We start from the raw sequence: 17,279 nt of genomic DNA on the forward strand, positions 1-17,279 counted from the left end.
AACGACTGGATTTTTCACTATCTGGTTTAACTAATCAAGTTCTGACATTGGCAATAATGCTAAAGTGAAATAGGAATCCGTTATCAGAATTCACATTCTGATTTGTTCACTGTATTTAGAGGTGTCAGCTGCAAAAAGTGGGATGTTATGATATGCTGAGCAAAAAATTAACTTTCTGGTAAATTTTGCTAAAATGTATCATTTTACTGAAAGAGAATAAGCTATAGACTATTGATTTTCCTAAACATTCATCCACTATGAGGTTGGAATGCTCAGTGAAAACTCCAACAATTCAAGCTTCTTGAAGGTTACGCTTATTGTACACTTTACTGGTCGCATTAGAAGAGCAATGCACATCTTTACTGGTTTACCAAGTCCATCATGCTTGTTTGAGATGTTGGTATAAAAGCTGAGTGCTTATGAGATGAATATGAGTGACAGGCTATGGAAGAATATATGCATTTGCTTACATAAATTACACTAGGCAAATTAACTCCACCAGAGTAAATGCTGGAGGTTCTGCAAAGAGGAGAAGGATGACGCCTTGTTATTGATTGAGGAGAGATGGGAAGGGACCCAGAAGCAGCGAATTTGTTGCAAACAACATCATTCTAAATGCATTTTACTAAATGTAACACTGTATCTCTTCCTTGAAATATTGGACCTCAGACTCCTCTTTGATTAATACACCAGAAAGAGAAAAAATGGTTTTGGGTAAAACATACAAGAAACCTGTAAAATAACCATGAATGTAACTTTCAAGAGGTAAGTTCTCTAAGTTCATATGCACACAAATGTCCACTGCTTATTTAATAACTGGCTAAAAAAAAAAAAAACACCACAATTATAACGGTTTCACAAACCCTTATCTGAACCTTCTGAGGCCAAATGTGTTTTAGAATTCTGAATTTATCAGATTTTAGGAAGCGGATAACTTGGATGTATTATGGAAAGTCCCCAGTGGGGTCTGGTGCTGCAACCTGTAATCAAACCCACTGATATTTCTCCAGCAAAACATGAATATTCCCACTTAATGGGATAAAGACCACAAACAGCCTTACATTAGCTCTGGTCACGTCTGGCTGCCAAGTAAGATGTGGTACCAAATTTACTGAAAACGTTTGGTTTTCATAGCTTTCTGGCTTTCAGAGTTAAGATAAGGGATTGCGGGCCTGTACCACAGTATTAGAACATGAATATTATTAAAACTTATTACAATTTAACTTAAAATAAAAGACAGTACCAAGTTCGTAGGGAATTTAAACATGTTTTATTGTCAGAGGATGTCATTAGATGAAACTCCCCATCTCATTACATAGCTCCCACAAAATCTTTACAAAAAAATTGGCCTCTTGGAGAGGCGTGAAGTTACTGAAAGAGAAAACACGTCACATTCCAAATCTGTAAGTTCTTTTAAGTATGAATTAGCGTGCACGCTGGACTACAAAGTAATTCGTGGAAGGGATTCCCTCATCACAGGTTACATAATTTCACCCACAACATAGAAAAGGTTTATATTACTAAACCACTAGCATCAGTAGAACTGGCAAGGTACAGAAAACGACCTAAATATGCATTAAGCAGTTAGGGTCCTGGGTCAAGCTCTTGCAAAGGAAAAAATCACGTTCTTTCTACCTAAGGCGGGTTCTCCGTAGCTGTCCAGGCTGGTGGTCACTAGACCAAGAACAGCTGCCCAGCTACAGAGAAGCAAACTCCAACTCCCAGAAGCCCCTGCGCGGAGGCGGGGCGGGGGTTTGCCAGGCCCCGAAACGCCAACGCCTGAGCTCGCGGAGGATGGCGGGAACTGGAAGAGCGGCGGTCTGCAGTCCTCCCCTCATACCCTTTCCCCCGCGACCCGGCCCCTTCTCAAGCCCTCTGCACGGTACCTGTCCCCAGGACTTTCTGTTCTCTTTCCCGCTGCAGCATGGGCGGTACTACCGGGTCTCAGATGGCAGCGCGGGGGCGACGACCCCGGGGCTGGGGATGAGGGGAAACCTGGCCTAGCGGGCATGCAGCGCCTTGTCATGTCGGCGCCGCTGGCGACGGCGGCATGAGCCGTGGCTGGAGAAGTTGGGTGCGTGGTTGCCGTCTTGCTGCTCGGACTCGGGGAGGCTGTCGGAGCAGAGGTGGGCGGCACCCCTTTCTCTCTTCATGGCGGTTCTCTCTTCGGAAGTGACTCCGGTGTGAGCGGGAAGGAACCTGAGGACCAGTAAGGGGCGGATCTTACTTCATGAGTCACGTCTTGATTGGTTGGCACGGTGGTCATTTCGGTGGTGGCGCAATAGGAAGCCGCAGCCTCTCTGGAGAAGGCGGGGCTTGGGGACGGGGGAGGAAGAAAACTCCCCCTCCCACCCCGTCACATGCACCGAGGGCGCGCGCCTCTGGTCCGGGCCGCCTCGGCCTTGGCGGGCGCGCGGGGGCGGAAAGGCGCGGGCAGCCGCTGGCGCTGCGGCAGCTGACGACACCCGCCTGGTTGAAGGCGAGGGATGAGGGTTTGCTGAAGCAAACCCTAGCCTGGCAGCTGCCTTCGGTGAGGATGGCCAACATTTGGGCTTCCTGTGTCACACAATTGTGTCTCAGAAATCCCCAGCTCTTCATTACATTGTCTCTTTAACATTTTAGGCCAAAGTGCCATAATACTGTTACAATTTCCTGGGGGATCTGCACAGCGCGATCCGAAGACTTGTCCATTCTATGAGGGTTCTTGTTGAGTGTCAGCGGTAGATTTTTTTTTCTCTTTAAGAAGAAGAAAAAAAAACCCTCAAAAAACTCCGTTGGAATAAAGACAGTTTTTAATCCACAAAAGCATTTTGTTTCTCACGAGTTACCATGAAGTCTCTGCAGCTGGCTTTCTTAGCGATTTTTTAAAGGAGCACAAGGTCAGCTTTCAATTTTCCATGTTAAGCGTGGGCAGCATAGATGAGTAAAAGCTGCCCTTAATCTCCAACCCTCCTTTGTAAAGGGCTTGTGCTCTGGAGGCTGTTAGCCATGGTTTTCCTTATAAACCGAGAGACTGGTCAGAGTATCTCTGAACCTCAGCCTCCACATCTGTAAAATGGGCATTTTACTCCCTTTTCTGGGTAATTGTAAACCATAATAGAATAAAGCAGTGTACACTGCACAGTTCAGATTCTCATATAACAGGTACTAAGCAAATTATAGTTCCCTCTTCTCCAGATAGATTCTTACAGTGAATTTTACTTCTTACAAAATATTCCAGAGACAGGTCAAATACTGTTGCAATAACTGTTAACCAAAATATCAGTTTCAAGATGTCCAAGCTTTAATTGACAGAGTTATTTAATCAGTTGGATGGAAAAAATCTTAAATGATATAAAAGAATTTGGACAGGTCTTTCAAGTTTATTGTATAGAAATTGAACTGTTGGCCTGGTACAGTCACTCACGTCTGTAATCCCAGCAGTTTGGGAGGCCAAGGCAGGTGGATAGCTTGCGCCCAGGAGTTGGAGACTAGCCTGGGCAACATATCAAGACTCTGTCTCAAAAATACATAAATTAATTAAAATTTAGAAAAAATGAAATTGAACTGTTTTGGTCACTAAGCATGCCTGACTGACTCCAGGTTCACCTCCTTTTCCCTTCCCCTTTAGTCTCCAGGAGGAAGAATTAATAAGGAATAAAGTGGTCAAAAAGCTGGCAAAGTAGAGGGTCAAAGGTAAACAGTGAACATACAGGTCTCACGTTCACCCCAAAAGCACGTATGTACAGCTGTATACTAGGCAGTGGTGGTGGAAGAAGGGAAGTGCCAAAATAGAGGGTACTTTTCTGCTCCTAATAGCTGAGAAGAGGTTTTTTACATAAAAAACATAATAGATGCTCAAAATGTGTTGAATGACTTATACATTTCCTTTTACATGTATTATTTCCTATCTCTTGATTTAGTACTTTCTGTTGGATGTTTTTACACTAGGAAATTTCTGTACTATAACAGAGCACATCCACAAAACATTTAATCTGATTCATTTCATTGCATGCCTAATCGATAAAGAGTAATGCATAAAAACACATTCTGCATGATCATTTAGTTGCTTTTCTTGGATTATAGTACTTGAATCATCCAGCCTCCAAAGTATCACTTTAAAGCGTGTACTCAAACTACCAAACAATAGTTTTCTCATTTTCTTAATCTGAGTAACAGATTATGGAGTTAAGTGAGGCAAGAAATCCCTCGATCAATAAATGGAAATGGAGTCATAATGAAAACACAATTTAAAAAATAACAGGAAGTAGTTATCTAAATCCTCAGTAAGCATCAAGACTCTTCTTTGTTTAAGCTGTGTATGAAAGTGGTACAGATTTGGGTTGCAGGGTGAAATATGTTCAATGTACTAATAAGAACCCCAGGGAACTTCTAGGGCATAGGGCTCTTCTCCATTACCCACCTCAAATAGTATTGGACAGTTTATTTTGTGTTTATAGCCTTTCTCCTAGTTTAAATGTGCGTGTGCACACATACTTATTGTAAGGGTTTTTTACACTTTAATTTGTAGTGGGCTAAAAAGAGATGACCAGGAAACTGTACACTAGGTAAAAGATTTTTAAAGAGTTCAGATGCGTGCTTAGGAGGAGCTAATAGGGGAGAGAAAACTAGGGTGGTGGGGGGGCTAGTGGGGGGAAAGGACGTTGAACAATGTAACCAAACCCAATTGGAGACTTAAGACAAAACTTCAGCTGGGATTTGGGGGAAAAAAAAAAAAGAGAGAGAGAGAGAGAGAGAGAAATTAAGGCTGGATGACCATACAAGGCTAATTTGGAAAGATTTCTGGGCTCGGGGATGGGATGAGGACGCAAAGATTGCAGAAATGGAGTGGCTTCTATGCACAAAGCTTCTGTCGGGGTACAGCTCAGCTCAGGTTAGCATCCTGCCTTGTTAAAGACAACAGGAGGAGGGGGCTCTGGCCTTGATGAAAAGGAATGGGACAGCAGCAGAAACAATGTTACATGAACAACAGATCAAATTTGCTGGGAAAGTCAAGCCCAACGTGGGAGTTCCTGAGAGGAGTGACAGTATAACTCATGCCAGAGATCTTAAGCAGTCACACAGAGAGAAAACAGCTTGGGCAGATTGGTTCACACAGTACCTTAGCAGACAGGGACTGAGAACAAAAGGTCAGTAAGTGACAGAGAATGTTACCAAAAAGCAAAGAACTCTAAAAGTAATTTCTGATTGTACCCAGTAATAAATTTTTGCTCTGAAATTGCCACACATTTAATTAACTCCAAGGCTCTTGTTGGAAGGTGTTCTAGGGCAGGCCGAGAAACAAAGACTGATTTGCTGTAGAACTGCTGTGGGGAGGTGAAGGTGAGAGGGTGGCCTGGGAAGGGGGATAAGGAACAGACTCAGGAAAACAGGAAATAATTAACTTGAAAGCCTGACCGAGAAAGACAGACCACGTGATGATCTCAAGAAGGGATGGCGAGCTCACAGCATCTCAAGATCCACACAAATCACTTTTCAAAAGGATGCCAAACTCAAAACTGCCCAAGTGCTTGGAAAAAGGACCTCCCAGGTTTAAGCAGCTGCTGGGGAAAAACCAAATGTAAAATAATATCATGTCGTGTAACCTAACATTCTGGGAGTAATTAGTAGAGTTGTGCAAAAGCAGACCTAATGTGAAGGAACGTCCATTTCTTGTTCTATCATGATGGAATGGTGCGAGATAGTTTCCCACACTTCAGATACATGAGACACGTATTTGTGATTTTCAACATATCTGAATATTTCCTATACTATTTATTAATATTTTTCCTTAAATTGCTTTTTGAATTTAAGTACATATATTTTAGGAGAAAACTTTAAGTCATTCCCATAAGTGGAAAATTAGTATGAATTTCCTAAAATGGAAGATAACTGTAAAAACTAATATTAGTAAAAATATATAACTAGCTTAAAAAATATAAATATATCCAAGTTTCTTCTGGAGTTATCTCATTTACCAGTGGTGGTGATAGGCATTGATAGGTGTAGATATTACTCATACATCTGAAATATAAGAAACACTTTGGGAAATATTGGTTTTAGGGATTCTATCCCATACTTAGGTGTTTTTCACACCCGGTTAGCAACTCCTTAGAGGATTTTGAAATTGATGTAATAGGTTACAGACCATGTTTTTGAAAAAGAAAAAGACAATGGAATAGAGAATGTCTGTTCACTGCATACAACATATGGGCATGTGTTGTTTTTCAACATTTTTACTTCTTCAACTGTATATATATATAATATGGTAGTGATGTAAAAGGTATTCCTGTGGCCCCTGCTGTGGGCCATGGTCAAAATATTTAAAAGTCACTGCTATAATCTGTGTTCATTTTTCATACTTCTGTGTATTGGTGGCACTGAACAGCCAAGGCTGGAGTGCAGTGGTGCAATCATGGCTCATTGTAGTCTCAACCTCCTGGGCTCTAGTGATTCTCCCGCCTTAGGCTCTCGAGTAGCTGGGACTAGAGGCACATGCTGCCATGTCCAGCTAATTTTAAAAATTTTGTAGAGACGGGGTCTTGCTGTGTTGCCCAGGCTAATCTTGAGTTCCTGGGCTCAAGTCATCCTCCATCCTCACCTTCCCAAAGTGCTGGGATTACAGGCATGAGCTGCTGCACCCGGCCAAGAGTTGTACAAAGACATGGAGCAACATTTAAAAACCAAGAGATTTCACACAAAATTCTAGATTTCTGGCTTCAAGTGGTACAAAGAGTGGTCTGGCACTTATGCTTACAGGGGCTAGGTAACTGAAGTAAGTGAATCAGGTCGATTTCCCTAACTTTTATAAAGCCTCGGGATTAAAGAAATATTTCTTAACAGCAATGACAATGGCCAACGCTTACTGAACCTTATGGGCCAGGGACTGTTCTAAGCACTTCATGAGTACTGACTCATTTAATCTTCACCAAATTCCTACAAATTAGAAAATGGTGATCTTTGTCTAGTGTCTGCACAGGCATGATAATAAAAGGCACCTACTACTGAGCCTCAGTGAGGAGTGGGGCGGTACTGTAGAACCAGAGAGCACATTCCCCACTAAATGGAGGCAGCTTCTCCAGGCTACAGCTTCCATATGGGAATGCAAACCCAGAGTTGCCTCCTCTCCTCTCAGTGTCAACCCCTGGGGAGTGCTGGGTGAAACATGACAGACCTGCAGTCAAAGCATGCAGCCTCTAGTGTCTTGACATATACCCTAACATTTGTTTATTTCTATAGTACTATGAGATCATGTTCTCTTAAAGCTAATGTCTCTTGGGGCCAAAGGAGAAAATAGTGAATGCTTTTGGTTCCCAGTGCAGTGTTACAGAGAGTAGGCAAGAATGTCACTCAGGGCTTCATACTTAAAGAAAATGCTGTACTTTACCTATGAATAATACCTATGGGAATTTTTTTTTTTTTTTTTTTTTTTTTTTTTTTTTTTTTTTTTGAGACAGAGTCTCCCGCTGTCGCCCAGGCTGGAGTGCAGTGGCCGGATCTCAGCTCACTGCAAGCTCCGCCTCCCGGGTTTGCGCCATTCTCCTGCCTCAGCCTCCCCAGTAGCTGGGACTACAGGCGCCCACCACCTCGCCTGGCTACTTTTTTGTATTTTTTAGTAGAGACGGGGTTTCACTGTGTTAGCCAGGATGGTCTCGATCTCCTGACCTTGTGATCCGCCCGTCTCGGCCTCCCAAAGTGCTGGGATTACAGGCTTGAGCCACCGCGCCCGGCCACCTATGGGAATTTAAAAGGACCAGTGGCCGATATCTATCAAAAATATCAAAAGAACATGTCCTTTGACCCAGCAATTCCCCTTCTAATATATTTTAGATACGTACTTCAGTGTTCACAAAGCTGGATGTGTAAACGTACTCATTGCAGCAATATCGGTAGCAAAAGACTGAAAGGGAACTGAATAGCCCAGCAACAGGGGACTAGTTGAATAAATGCTCACCTACACAGTAGAATATTAGGCTGCTTTTAGGAAGTCTGAGTTAGATACACAGGATGTTTTGTGCTTAAACGTGCAAGGCCTGGGGCTCTACTGCCTGGGTTCAAATTCCAGCCCTGCCACTTAGTAGATCTATGACCTTGAGCAAGTTACCCAACCTCTCTGTGCTACTGTGCTCAGATGTAATAGGAAATGATGATACAGGTAGTATCTGCCTCATAAGGTTTTGTGAATTTTAAATGAGTTAATACACAGCTAATTGATCACAGCCAGTTACAGATTTCTTTGTTCCTTCTCCACTCCCACTACTTCACTTCAGTGACCTTACATTTTTTTTGAGACGGAGTCTTGCCCTGTCGCCCATACTGGAGTGTAGTGGTGCCATCTCAGCTCACCGCAGCCTCCGCCTCCCAGGTTCAAGCAATTCTCCCTCCAGCCTCAGCCTCCCGAGTAGCTGGGATTACAGGCACGTGCCAGCACACCCGGCTAATTTTTTTTTTTTTTTTTTTTTTTGAGAAAGTGTGTCGCTCTGTCTCCCAGGCTGGAGTGCAGTGGCGCGATCTCAGCTCACTGCAAGCTCCGCCTCCCAGGTTCACGCCATTCTCCTGCCTCAGCCTCCTGAGTAGCTGGGACTACAGGTGCCTGCCACTGCGCCCGGCTAATTTTTTGTATTTTTAGTAGAGACGGGGTTTCACTGTGTTAGCCAGGATGGTCTCGATCTCCTGACCTTGTGATCCGCCCGCCTCGGCCTCCCAAAGTGCTGGGATTACAGTTGTGAGCCACCGCGCCCAGCCATTTTTAAATTTTTAGTAGAGATGGGGTTTCGCTGTGTTGGCCTGGCAGGTCTCAAACTCCTGACCTCAAGTGATCCACCTACCTCAGCCTCTCAAAGTGCTGGGATTACAGGAGTGAGCCACTGCGCCTGGCCTAGAAAAAAAATTTTTTTTAATGAGTTAATACACAAGTAGAACAGTGCCTGGCATGTAATAAATATAAGGTTAAGTGATTATTACTTGTAATATAAGCTACTGTGGAATAATCTCTAAGATATATTAAGTGAAAAAATTAAGTTGCAGGCCGGGCGTGGTGGCTCACACCTATAATCCAGCACTTTAGGAGGCTGAAGCAGGTGGATCACTTGAGGCCAGGAGTTCAAGACCAGCCTGGCCAACATGGTGAAACCCTGTCTCTACTAAAAATACAAAAATTAGCCAGGCGTAGTGGCATGCCTCTGTAATCCCAGCTGCTCCAGAGGCTGAGGCATGAGAATCGCTTGAACCCAGGAGGCGGGGGTTGCAGCGAGCCAAGATCGTGCCACTGCACTCCAGCCTGGGTGAGAGTGAGACTCCATCTCAAAACAAAAAACAAAACAAAAAAATTAAGCTGCAGAACAGTGTATGTTACTATTATACATATGTTATTGTTCATATAATTAAAAGCGGTTATTTGCATGTATATGCTAAGACTATCTCTGGAAGGATGCTGTGCTTCCTAAGTGATTTTCTTTTCTCTTTCTTTCTTTCTTTTTTTTTTTTTTTTGAGACAGGGTCACACTTTGTTGCCCAGGCTGGTGTGCAGTGGTGTGGTCACTGCAGCCTCCCAGGCTCAGGTGATCCTCCCACCTTAGCTTCCTCAGTAGCTGGAACTACATGCATGTGCCACTATGCCCAGCAAATTTTTGGTATTTTTTGTAGAGACAAGGTTTCACCATGTTGCTCAGGCTGGTCTCAAACTCCTGGGCTCAAGCCATTGGCCCACCTTGGCCTCCTGAAGTGCTGGGATTATAGGCGTGAGGCACTGTGCCTGACCCTAAGTGATTTCTTTTTTCTTTTCTTTTCTTTGTTGTTGTCTTTTTTATTTTGAGATGGGGTCTCCCTCAGTTGCCCAGGCTGGAGTGCAGTGGCACGATCTCGGCTCACCGCAACCTCCACCTCTTGGGTTCGAGCAATTCTCATGTCTCAGCATCCCGAATAGCTGGGACTATGGGTGTGCGCCACCACACCTGGCTTATTTTTGTATTTTTTGTAGCGACAGGGTTTCGTCATGTTGGCCAGGCTGGTCTCCAACTCCAGACCTCAAGTAATTTGCCTGCCATGGCCTCCCAAAGTGCTAGGATTACAGGTGTGAGCCACCACGCCCGGCCCTTAAGTGATTTTCTAACTGCAGCCTAGTATTCTACTGTGAATGAGCATTTATTTAACTAGTTCCTTATTACTGGACTAGTTAGTTCCCTTTCAGTCTTTTGCTACTGATAATGCTGCAGTGAATACTTTTATATATCCATCTTTGTGAACATGGAAGTATGTATCTAAGATACATTAAAAGGGGAATTGTCAGTTCAAAGGACATGTGCATTTTATATTTTTGATAGATATGGACCGTTGGCTCTTTTAAATGTCCAACTTGCTCATAGGTAAAGAAGCTTATGACAGTGGTTGCCTTTAGAGAGAGACGTTTTCCCTTATTTGTAAAATTTACATTTTATCCACTGCATATATAATTTTTCCAAGGAAATATGTGAATACATATCCATATTTTTTAATGTCTGTGTATCTCATTTTAAAAAAGCACTTTTTAGATGAAAAGTTATGCAAAGTGCTATGTTAAATGCTTTCAGAGAAGGCCTTGCCAGATGGCCTCTGGTATCTCTACTAGCCTCTGCTCATGTCTCTGTTTCCTTTTCTCAGGACCTCACCACTGAGAAATCCCCACTCTTACTTGCTCCTTGTGGGCAGTGTGGGAGCCAGCCTGATAGGGGATTTGGTAGCCGAAACATCTGTTGCTGGGTTCTCAAACTCAATGTATTTGAAACATAACTCTGTCTTCCCTCCCCAAACCCCAAATTTGATGCTGTCCCCTCCATTATTCTCATCTCAGTGAATGATTTTATCTTCTCCCCCGACCTGTCACCCAAGTCAGATATGTGGGAGTCCTACTAATCTTTCCCTCTGTCAGCTTCAGACCCTACTGTTATCATCACCAAGTCTCATTGATTTTCACACGAAATAGCACTTGTTTCCTTTCTTCTCTCCTACACACACACACACACACTCCTATATGATTCTTTTTAGAAATGTAAAAGGTATAGACACAAATAATAATATTACAAACCCATATGCACCACTCTGAACTCACAACTGTTAACATTTTATCCAGTTACTTCTTTGCTGGTCTTTTTGTTTTTATAATAAAACATTACAGGTCCTAGGCCAGGCATGGTGGCTCACACCTGTAATCCCAGCACTTTGGGAGGCCGAGGCGAGTGAATCACAAAGTCAAGAGATCAAGACCATCCTGGCCAACATGGAGAAAACCCCGTCTCTACTAAAAATACAAAAATTAGCTGGGCGTGGTGGTGGATGCCTGTAGTCCTAGCTGCTTGAGAGGCTGAGGCAGGAGAATCACTCGAACCCGGGAGGCGGAGGTTGTAGTGAGCCAAGATTGCGCCACTGCACTCTAGCTGGTGACAAAGCAAGACTATGTCTCAAAAAAAAAAAAAAAAAGGAAAAAAAACCATTACAGGTCCTTTTTCCACTATCAGCCCCAGGTTAATTCTGCTCTCCACCACTGTTGTGATTTTAAAGTCCATGAAACATTTTAATATACATATATATTTAATCATACAGAATATATAGGATTATTTTGTATATGCTTAAAAATATGCATACATACACATTTTATTTATGTATGCCAGTTAATATGTCACATTTTATTTGTCTGTTACAAACAGTGCTGTCATGAATATCTCTGTACATGTTTCTTTGTGCCCATGTGCAAGAATTTCTGTGGGTTATATAATCAGAAGGGAAATTACTGGGTCATAGGGTATTTGCATTATCAAGTTTATTGTATGCTGCAAAATTGCTTTCCATAAATGGCTGAATTAATGTACAATCCCACTAGCAATGTATGAGAGCACTGTTTTCCTTATGTCCGCTCCAATATTTGAAATCATTATCCTTTTTTTTTTTGCTAACCTGAAGGGTGAAAGTGGTTTCTCATTGTTTTATTTTGCATTCCCTTAATTATTAACTTGAATATCTCTTTCGACATCTTTGGGGAGCCCATTTAGATTCTTCTTTTGTTAATTGCCTATTTGTAAATTTCACCCATTTTCTACTGTATTGTTTATATTTTTCTCTTTTTTTGAGACAGAGTCTTGCTCCGTTGCCCAAGCTGGAGTGCAGTGGCGCGATTTTGACTCACTGCAACCTCCGCCTCCTGGGTTCAAGTGATTCTCTTGCCTCAGCCTCCTGAGTAGCTGGGACTACAGGCGCCCGCCACCACGCCCGGCTAATTTTTTGTATTTTTAGTAGAAACGGGGTTTCACCGTGTTAGCCAGGATGGTCCCAATCTCCTGACCTCGTGATCGGCTGGCCTCGGCCTCCCAAAGTGCTGGGATTACAGGCGTGAGCCACCATGCCCGGTGTTGTTTATATTTTTCTTATTGGTTTGTGAGTTTTTAAAAAATACATATTTTGAGTACTCCCTTCTATCTCGTCTACTTCACCCCTGTACAGGTCCTGGTCAGTCCTTGCAAAGTCTTTTGAAACAGCTTCCAAATTGGTCTCCTGTCCTTCAGTTTTTCCCTCCTTCAATCCATCTTACACGTTGCAGCACGAACTGTCTTTCTAATAAGCAAATCTGAGCACGCTACTCCCAAACTGATTACCAACAAGCAAATAAAACAAAAACATCATCATCAACTACAACAAAATCAAACAAAACCCCCTAACACATTTTAACGTTTGCCATGCTACATACTCTATGATCCGGTCTCTCTGTACCTCTGCTTGTGTCATCATACTGTTCCTCCCCATGCATCTTACGTTGAGCCATTCAGGACAATGCTACTGGCCATTCTTTGAACACATCAGCCTCATTCATACTTCTGAGCTTTTGTGCAAGCCCCTTGTAGTGTTACTTGTCCTCCTAGTAAAAATCTTCTTGACATCCCTGAAGGGGCCTAGTTGCTCCTGGCTGAACTCTCATATTCACTATGACTACTATAATATTTATGACCTTGAATTAAAATAATTTATTGTATATATGTCTTCTCTTTAGATTGAAAACTTCAACTAGACAGGGCTCTGTCTGTTCATCTCTAGAGGCAGTATAGGCTCGGTGTGGTGGCTCGTTCCTGTAATCTCAGCACTTTGGGAGGCTGAGGCAGGAGGGTCACTTGAGCTCAAGAGTTTGAGACCAACCTGGGCAACATAATGAGACTATGTCTCTACAAATATAACAAAAGCCAGGCCTGGTGGTGCATGGTGTAGTCCCAGCTACTCGGGTAGCTAAGGTGAGAGGATTGGTTAAGCCCAGCAGGTCATGGCTGTAGTGAGTGATTGTGCCACTGCACTCCAGCCTGGGTGACAGTGAGACGCTGTCTCAAAAAAAAAAGGCAGTATAGCAGAGTGGTTAGGAGTGGTGGACTCTGAAGCCAGACTACCTAGGTTTGAATCTTAGCTTTTGTTACAGTTCAGGAAGGTACTTAGCCTCTCTGTGCTTCAGATTCCTCATTTGTAAAATGGAGATAGTAATAGTACCCATCTCAATGGCTTGTATTAAATCAGTTAGCATATATAAAGTGCTTATATTGGGAGACCAAAGTGGGAGGGTTGCTTGAAGCCAGGAATTCGAGACCAGCGTGGGCAACAAAATGAGGCTCCCATCTTTACAAAATAATTTAAAAAGTAGCCAGGTGAGGTGGTGTCTGCCTGTAGTCCCAGCTGAGGTAGGGGAATCGCTTGAGCCTAGGAGTTGTAGGCTGCAGTGAGCTATGATCGCAAGGCTGCACTCCAGCCTGGATGACAGAGCAAGACTCTGTCTCTTAAAGCGCTTATAATAATGTCTGATACCTAGTAGCTCAATAAAGGTTAATTCTGATTATCCCTATTTATTAACCTATTATTGAGAACTATTTTATTTATTCATAGTAGGCACTTGGCATGCTTGCATGAAGGCCTTGTTGACTTGCCCTGGATGTCTTAATGCCTTTTTTAGAATTAGGACTGAGGATGTTGAAACATCTGTCCACTGAAATTGGGGTGGTACATTCTCCATGGAGGCTAGCTCTTACAACTGAGTTAGTTCCCCCAGCCTGTCTGCTTGCCTAGCCCCAACTTCCCCTGATTTTTTGACACAAGGCCCATTCCTCAAAAGGTGATTCCTAGGGCAAGTGGATGCAGTTGGTGCAGGGACAGAGCTAGCCTATGTGGCACTTGAACATTCCCGACTAAAGTTCTAGGAGTAATCCCCAGTGGTCACTTAGTCCTGGTTTGGGCCTTAGTCAATAGTGCCCTCCTTCTTCCTTCTTTCCCCAGCCCCTCCATCCCAGGCACTTACTTCCCAGCCAGAAACAACTGGAGACATTATAAAAATGCATTGCATTAGATGAACCTGAGAACATTCTCTGCATTTTAAGGAACTAGGCTAGCCACTTTGTGAGACTTCCACCCCAGTCCTCTCCAGGTCACTCACCAAATCTGTCTTTTTCCTCTTCTGTTTGCTCTTGAAGCAGGCTTTATTCTGAGGTCCCAACATGTGATAAACCCAAACCATCCGTTTCAAGATTTCCCCAGAATCTCTCGTTTCCCGTTTTGGAGTCTCATATGCTCTTTATCATAGTGTTCTCTTTCTGAACTCTTCCTAGCACAAAATTCTCACTTTGTGTTATTCTTATGACCAGAGCAGAAACAAACCTTTCCTGAGTAGTCAGGAGCAGGAAAATGTCCTTTGTTTTTGTTTTGTAGAGCGTGCCTAGAAATGCCGCACCTGAGTTTCTAGAGGCCCTTAGAGTCCTGCTGGCTTAGATCACAAATGAAAAATTCAGATGTGGACAGGTGTGGAAAGTCAAGGGATCAGCCTGGGGAATTCTGGGTGTCTCCAATTCGGCAGAACAAATGGCAAAACAACAGGTGTCCACAGATGTACCCGACCCATGAGGCACTCTTATTCAAAACTTGCTTTGAGATTACATTTTCTCATGAAATCTGCCCCTTCTTTCTGCAGTACCCACCACCCAATCTCTGGTAAATTACCCACCATACCCACCATAATTTACCAAGGTTTGGGAAATTATGCATTCTGCAGACCTTATGTTATAGGTACCAGGAGGTTGTGTGTGACTCACTCAGGACTGGCTTTAGGACTCAAAAGTTCTGACATTTTCAGACGGTTCGTTAGTCATAGAATGTTGCAACCTACCTACAGATGTTGCATAATGATTAAAATGTATATGTTGGTTTAAGTAAATGCACAGGGGCAGCCACGACTGACGAGATTGAGACCTGTTGAATTGGGAACCCAGTCTAGGACCCTCAGAATCATAGAGTGCTCTTTTAAAATAGAAGACATTTGGCTGGGCGAGGTGGCTGTCTCCTGTAATTCCAGCACTTTGGGAGGCTGAGGCGAGCAGATCACCTGAGGTCAGGAGTTCAAGACTAACCTGGCCAACGTAGTGAAACCCCGTCTCTACTAAAAATACAAAAATCAGCCAGGTGTGGTGGCGGGCACCTGTAATCTCAGCTACTTGGGAGGCCGAGGCAGGAGAATCACTTGAATCCAGGAGGCGGAGGTTGCAGTGAACTGAGATCAAGCCACTGCACTCCAGCCTGCGCAACAGGAGCGAAACTCCGTCTTAAAAAAAAATAAAAAAATAGGCCGGGCGCAGTGGCTCACGCCTGTAATCCCAGCACTTTGGGAGGCCAAGGCGGGCAGATCACGAGGTCAGGAGATCGAGACCATCCTGGCTAACACGGTGAAACCCCGTCTCTACTAAAAATACAAAAAAATTAGCTGGGTGTGGTGGTGGCCTCCTGTAGTCCTACCTACTCAGGAGGCTGAGGCAGGAGAATGGCATGAACCTGGGAGCTGGAGCTTGAAGTGAGCCGAGATTGTGCCACTGCACTCTAGCCTGGGCGACAGAGCAAGACTCCATCTCAAAATAAATAAATAAATAAATAAATAAATAAATTGAAAAAAAAATAGAAGACATTTTCAGGGCTGGGTGTGGTGGCTCATGCCTGTAATCCCAGCACTTTGGGAGGCCAAGGCAGATGGATCACCTGAGGTCAGGACTTCAAGACAAGCCTGGTCAACATGGTGAAGCCCCATCTCTACTAAAAATACAAAAATTAGTTGGACGTAGTGGCAGTGCCTGTAATCCCAGCTACTCAGGAGGCTGAGGCAGGGAATTGCTTGAACCTGGGAGGTGGAGGATGCAGTGAGCCGAGGTCGAGTCACTGTACTCCAGCCTGGGCGACAAGACTCCGTCTCAAAAAAAAAAAAAAAAAAAGACATTTGCAGGCTGGGGAAGAAGGTATATTATGGAAAAAAGAATCAATATGATTTTTCCTAATGTTGGGATCAGAAATATGGTTGGTGAACGTTAGAAAGTGGGCATTTCATTTACTATTTTGTTAGGCAGACAGAAACCAGAGCCAAGGACTAACGAAAGTAAAAATTTTGTAAGCTTTGTCCCATCCCACACTTGTTATTGCTATTCCTTGTTTGCTTCTAGGAGTGATGGCAGAAAATGCTTACAACTAATAAGGTCGGTGTGCTGGTCATCAGATGCATTAACACAGCAGGGAGTTTAGGAAGCTACATGCTGTTTCTAAGCCAGGCTTAGAGGAAAGGACCCCAGAGGATGGGTGGCAACATCCAAAGGAGAGGAAGCAGTTTCAGTACCTAGGTCTGCAGCAGAGAAGGAAGAAGAGAGCTTTGGGTGAGGTACCCTTGGGAGGTAGCAGTTGGTCTTGAGAAAGGGCCAAGCAGCAGCAAAATTCATGTGTGAACAAAGGTTTTGTAGCAGCATTGTCTGCAATAGCCAAACTGGGAACGACTCAGATGTCCATCAAAAAGGAATTATTAAATAAATAATGAAACGGCTTTACCATGGAATAGCAGACAACCATTAAAAAGACTGTAATCCCAGCACTTTGGGAGGCCGAGGTGGGTAGATTACTTGAGGTCAGGAGTTCGAGACCAGCCTGGCCAACATGGCAAAACCCCGTCTCTACTAAAAATACAAAAATTAGCCGGCCATGGTGGCGGGCACCTATAAACCCCGCTACTCTGGAGGCCAAGGCAGGAGAATCACTTGAACCCGGGGGGCAGAGGTTGCAGTGAGCTGAGATCTTGCCACTTCACTCCAGCCTGGTCAAAGGAGCGATACTCCATCAAAAAAAAAAAAAAAAAAAAAAAAATACTGGAGAGGATCTAAAGGTGCTGATATGATACCTGAGATATTTTAGTGAAATATGAAAGTGAAAAAAGTGAAGTCCACAATAACATGCATATTATGAAATTCCATTTGTATGTGGGTTTTCTTTTTAAGGATAGCCAT

At 43.5% G+C, this 17,279-nt stretch overlaps 1 protein-coding gene across 5 annotated transcripts in view; it reads right to left on the bottom strand.

The window, feature by feature from the left end:
* LOC105478385 (SMC5-SMC6 complex localization factor 2) overlaps nt 1–14,685 on the bottom strand; it is a 65,122-nt gene extending 50,437 nt beyond the window's left edge. For 4 of the 5 annotated variants that reach the window (XM_011735623.2, XM_011735622.2, XM_011735621.2 and 1 more), the window contains exon 1: nt 1,887–2,724. In XM_011735623.2, coding sequence (XP_011733925.2) covers nt 1,887–2,026 — 140 coding nt within the window. In that variant the 5' untranslated portion in view covers nt 2,027–2,724. Of the gene's footprint in view, nt 1–1,886; nt 2,725–14,410 lie in introns of those variants that run through there. The other variant, XM_011735625.3, reaches the window with a different exon arrangement.
* Nucleotides 14,686–17,279: the final 2,594 nt, after the last annotated feature.

The sequence above is a fragment of the Macaca nemestrina genome, chromosome 9 (assembly GCF_043159975.1).
Source record: "Macaca nemestrina isolate mMacNem1 chromosome 9, mMacNem.hap1, whole genome shotgun sequence".
Taxonomy (NCBI): Eukaryota; Metazoa; Chordata; class Mammalia; order Primates; family Cercopithecidae; genus Macaca; species Macaca nemestrina.